This window comes from Hyalella azteca, unplaced genomic scaffold (genome assembly GCF_000764305.2).
Source record: "Hyalella azteca isolate HAZT.00-mixed unplaced genomic scaffold, Hazt_2.0.2 contig15891, whole genome shotgun sequence".
Taxonomy (NCBI): Eukaryota; Metazoa; Arthropoda; class Malacostraca; order Amphipoda; family Hyalellidae; genus Hyalella; species Hyalella azteca.
In genome coordinates this window covers 1-5,850 of record NW_025945725.1, presented here as the reverse complement: position 1 = coordinate 5,850, position 5,850 = coordinate 1, and the positions used below count along the sequence as shown (strand labels likewise).

At 40.7% G+C, this 5,850-nt stretch overlaps 1 protein-coding gene across 1 annotated transcript in view; it reads right to left on the bottom strand.

The window, feature by feature from the left end:
• Positions 1 to 2,372, bottom strand: part of LOC108668616 (diacylglycerol kinase delta-like) — a 21,991-nt gene extending 19,619 nt beyond the window's left edge. The window contains 3 exon segments of the mRNA XM_047884685.1: positions 46 to 310; positions 1,626 to 1,763; positions 2,241 to 2,372. Coding sequence (XP_047740641.1) covers positions 46 to 310; positions 1,626 to 1,763; positions 2,241 to 2,372 — 535 coding nt within the window.
• Positions 2,373 to 5,850: the final 3,478 nt, after the last annotated feature.

The window sequence follows — 5,850 nt, the reverse complement described above, 5'->3', positions numbered from 1 at the left end:
TGCCAGGCCGGTACCGGCACCGCGCGACACTTGCCAGGCCGGTACCGGCACCGCGCGACACTTGCCAGGCCGGTACCGGCACCGCGCGACACTTGCCAGGCCGGTACCGGCACCACGTGACACTTGCCAGGCCGGTACCGGCACCACGTGACACTTGCCAGGCCGGTACCAGCAAAGGATACAGATTTGCACCGATGGTGGAGACATGCAACAAAGAATTGGCGACGTTTTCAGCATCAGGAGCGGACAAAGTTCCGGCAGCGTTACTTAAGATGTGTGTCGGAACATTGATGACGCGGTTCAAAATGCTCTGGAAAACCTCGTTGATGGAAGGACTCAGATTTAGCATTAGTATTATTATATAAGCGGAGCCAATGATCACACTTTTTTATTTAGCGCTCCCCTGTCTGTGGTACTGCAGCCAGCTTTGGGCCACTCTAGGCAGGTGCTGTGCGGTAAATTTGGGTCGTTCAGCGGATCAGCGGGATGCGTGATATGCGTTACTGGGACTGGTAGGAGCATCTGGGATATATTCACTTCAATGAAGCGCAGGTAATTGTGACTTTTGTTTATATTTAGCATGAAACACAGTTTTTTCAAGTTGTGAAGTTTTGAAGAAGGGCCGAGCGATGTTCAGCAATTATAGCCCGGATGTGACTTGAACGCAAATTTGGTGTAGAAAACCGTGAGAGCGAGTTTGTTTCTAGTTCGGAATGGCCGAGGGTTTGGAAAGGGTTCGATATTAAATCGAAACTGTCGCGGCGTTCCTTGGTAAGCTTATGTGTGCACGACGTCTATTTTAGTGACGTAAACTAATAGATGCTCAACTTCGATTGTGTTCGAATTACCCTTTTCATGTACTAGAGATTTTTTGTTAAAATAGGATGTGACTTTTATTTTCCAATTTAATAGCAAATGTACCTGAGTTTCATTGTAACCCTATCTCTGTACGATTATTGCCGTAACCTATTTCATACGAGAACTTATATATACGCTGTTACTTCTAGTGAAACCTAAGACGCTACGGACGCAACCTGTCAAAATCAAAGCAATTGATGATCAATAATAAAATTATAAAAATTAAACCAAATCTTTCAATCGTATAAATTTAATAACCTATCCACACTGGAGAGAAGGGAAAGGTGGAAGATGAAAACCGGACCGACCCCAACAAAAGTGAGACCTTCAGAATAGTGACATCATAACGAAAGAAGGGAGAGACTGCAGGATACCCTCTTTCAAGAACCACGATGCGGCCAGAGTTCATACTCTTCTGGAGGGATCTTTTTGCGAAGCGAGACCGAGTCTGTTAAACGCCTAGCCGAAAGAGCCAAGAGGAGGGGAGTTCACCCTTGCGGCATTCAGAGACGACTGGATGCGTTCTTGAGCAAGATCCCTGATCGTCCGGTTATGGGCCATTACCCTCGGAGAGTACGGTAGCGAGCAACAGTATACTACATCAGCTGACACAGACGAGGGTAAAAGCGCGGTGGTTACTTTAACGTTCCCTCCGGGCTCTGGGGACAGGCGACCTGCCTACCGACGGACAGTGACGAAGGCGGCGCACCAGCATGGCCGGCCAAACAGTAGGTACTAAACTCAACACAAGGATATAAGGTACGCACCTGTGGTGGTGAGGGCAGTTGGTGGGACGACGGAGAGGCGGGCGGGGCCGAGAGGGCAGCGAGGGGAGTANGGCGGGCGTGGCTAGTTTGGTACCAGTTGTGCTGGCCTGCGAGCACCGCCTGCACCTGGTCCATACCCTGCCAATGAATAGCATACATTTTAGTATGAATAAATTTACTAGCCTTATATGTGAATAACCTTACTAGCCTCATGTTTGAATAAATTTACTAGCTTTATTTGTGAATAACCTTACTAGCCTTATGTGTGAATATTGAATAACCTTACTAGCTTTATGTGTGAATAACTTTACTAGCCTCATGTGTGAATATTGAATAACCTTACTAGCTTTATGTGTGAATAACTGTACTAGCTTTATATGTGAATAACTGTACTAGCCTTATGTGTGAATAACCTTACAAGCTTTATATGTGAATAACTGTACTAGCCTTATGTGTGAATAACTTTACTAGCCTTATGTGTGAATAACTTTACTAGCCTTATGCTGTCTCTTATACACATCTAGATGTGTATAAGAGACAGGACCTGAGTGGGGAAGGAGTAGACCAGAGTGAGTGGGGAAGGAGTAGACCAGAGTGAGTGGGGAAGGAGTAGACCAGAGTGAGTGGGGAGTGAGGGGCCAGGTAGCAGGAGGCAGGCAGTGTCGCGTGTACGGCGCAGTTCAGCGCCGCGCGTCCCTTTAAAGGCGACGAGTTCGCTCCGACGAATATCACAGCGCTCAGCAACATCGAGTATATATCGGTGGTAACATGTGCAGGGTAAAATTACGGATAAAAAATAAATTTTGAATTGTAATTGAATTTTTGAATTGTAATTTGTAATTGAAATTTTGAATTTGTATCCCTAATTTGAAGGATACAAATTATATTTTATCCCTAATTTGAAGGATAAAAATTATATTTTGATCCCTAATTTGAAGGATTAAAATTATATTTTATCCCTAATTTCAGGGATACATATATTATATTTTCATCCCTGATTTCAGTGGTAAACATTATATTTTATCCCTAATTTCAGGGATTAAAATTATATTTTTATCCCTAATTTATTTTATCCCCTACCGTACCGCACCTAACTCGACCGCGTCAATAAAAAGCTTATAATACTGAATAGTCAGAAATGCTTTTTGTAGGGTTATATTAGAACAAGAAAAGAACAAACGTGTTTTGATTATGCGAAATATTTGTGGTTAAGCTTTGTTTATAAAATAGATCGCTTCTATTGAAGACTGAAGAATTGAGTGACATTGACGTCTGAAACGTTGGTTATGGTGAGAGTTTGGCGTTATTGGAGCCAGAAATTATTTAAAATACCCGGATATGATATGAATTTTTAGTAGGATAGTCATGAGAAATTGGGATTTGGTACGAGAATTGAAGCTGAATTCAATTTAAAATCTATTATAGTTTAGTTTATTAAAAAATTCAACATAACATTCACATTGCAAAACTGAGTCAAGTTTGGGTTTTCAAATTTGATTCTTCTTTTTCATTCACATTTTCTTCGTTTTCAAGATTAGAGAGATATCATTCTATTTGGTATTTCATCTTGAAAGTTGAAAACTTACAAATTGCGCATAACACAATGTCTGAGGAAGTCATTATTTGTCATTTTACACATTGAAAGTCATTTTACACATTGTCTGAGGAAGTCATTATAATAGTCATCGGTTTTGTCTCGTTAGAAAGATGTCAATTCCGGGCAATTGTGAAGAAGCTTGTACATCGTCCGGAACGTCTCGTCTCGGTATCGTCCCGAAATTCCACCGCCACCTTAAGTTTAAAGTTAGTCTCGATATATTAAAGTGTCTCGATTTATTTAGTTGATCGGGACACAACTTTTCTGATTATCTCGTTTTGAATACAAGAGCACGAATCGCAGAATACGATGCGTGGTTATAGTATGTTGGTAACAACATAGCTTTTGGCTCATTCCAGAAGAGGGAACAGTTGTCCACTGTGTTAGAAGGAAGAGTGTGAATTGGTTATTTAAAACTATTTTTTAGAGGGCACGGATCAAGGTACCATATACGAAAATGGTGAGATCCTTTGTAGAATGTTGGGTAGAGAGTTATTTATGATAAGTTCAACCAATGTATGTTGTATTTTGAACTTGCACACCTCGCAGCTGTAGCCGTGTGACGTCACGCCTGTCGCAACATCAGGCAACGAGCGTTATCTTCACGGCATGCGCGTCATGTTCAGAGTATGCACGTCACGCTCACAGTACACACGTTATTTTCACAGCACACGCCTTATTTTCATAGCATACGCGTCATGTTCAATGCACACGTCACACTCACAAGACGTAACGCTCACTCACAGCTCATACGTCGCCAATGCTTCATGATAATTGATTCCATCTGACATAACCACACCGACTCAACACTCTAAATGTCACCACGCCAGCTCTTCCTGTCGGCTCAGCACCCCGGCTCTGCACCCCGGCTCAGCACCTCGGCTCTGCACCCCGGCTCAGCACCCGGCTCAGCACCCGGTTCAGCACCCCGACTCAGCAACCCAGCTCAGCACCCCGGCTCAGCACCCCGGCTCAGCACCCGGTTCAGCACCCCGGCTCAGCACCCGGTTCAGCACCCCAGATNTACTAGCTTTATATGTGAATAACTGTACTAGCCTTATGCTGTCTCTTATACACATCTAGATGTGTATAAGAGACAGCTTTAAAGGCGACGAGTTCGCTCCGACGAATATCACAGCGCTCAGCAACATCGAGTATATATATCGGTGGCAACATGTGCAGGGGAAAATTACGGATAAAAATTAAATGTTTATCCCTAATTTGAAGGATACCAATTATATTTTTATCCCTAATTTGAAGGATAAAAATTATATTTTGATCCATATTTCAAGGATAAAAATCATATTTTATCCCTAATTTCAGGGATGAACATTATATTTTTATCCCTAATTTCAGGGATAAAAATTATATATTTTTATCCATAATTTGAGGGATAAAAATTATATTTTTATCCCTAATTTCAGGGATAAAATTATATTTGTATCCCTAATTACTTTTAGCCCCTACCGCACTTAACTCGCCCGAGTCAATAAAAAGCTTATAATGCTGAATGGTCAGAAACGCTTTTTGTAGGGTTATATTAGAACATGAAGAGAACAAACATGTTTCGATTATGCGATATGCTTGTGGTTAAGCTTTGTTTATAAAATAGATCGTTTCTATTGAAGACTGAATTATTGAGTGACATTGAAGTCTGAAACGTTGGTTATGGTGAGTTTTGCGTTATTGAAGCCAGAGATTATTTAAAATACCCGGATATGATATAAATTTTTAGTAGGATAGTCATGCGAAATTGGGGTAGGGTACGAGAATTGAAGCTGAATTCAATTTAAAATCTATTATAGTTTACTTTATTAAAAAATTTAACATAACATTCACACTGCAAAACTGAGTCAAGTTTAGGTTTTCAAATTTGATTCTTCTCTTTCATTTACATTTTCTTCGTTTTCAAGATTAGAGAGATATCATTCTATTTGGTATATCATCTTGAAAATTGAAAACTTACAAATTGCGCATCACACAATGTCTGAGGAAGTCATTATTTGAATCTCGCATAATAGTCATCGGTTTGGTCTCGTTAGAAACATGTCAATTCCGGGCAATTGTGACGAAGCTTTTGTCTCGTCCGGAACGTCTCGTCTCGGTATCGTCCCGGAATTCCACCGCCACCTTAACACGTTGACTACGTATTGGTACACATGCGTACCACGAAATGTATTTCTCCAGGAGGTAGTGGTACATAATTCAGGTTGAATAAAATCGGCCAAATCCGAGAACAAAAAAGGCCAAAAAAGGCTGATAATTCAATGTATACTAGTTTATTTGTAGGTTCCGCTATAAAAATTCCGTTTATTTTCTTTTTGCAGTATTTAAAATTTAATTAGGAAGCATCCCTATCATAAATTTTAGCCGGCCAACACAACTGAGAAAAACTAAATCACGGAATTTGTCCGGAAAAAAATGACCGTCTGGCAACCCTGCTTTAAAAAAGTACAAAAAATGAAATAATAGTACAAGATGAAGCAATCGTAGTCAAAGTGTTAAGTTTAAAGTTGTCTCGATTTAGTCTCGATAAATTAAAGTGTCTCGATTTATTTAGTTGATCGGGACACAACTTTTCTGATTATCTCGTTTTGAATACAAGAGCACGAATCGCAGAATACGATG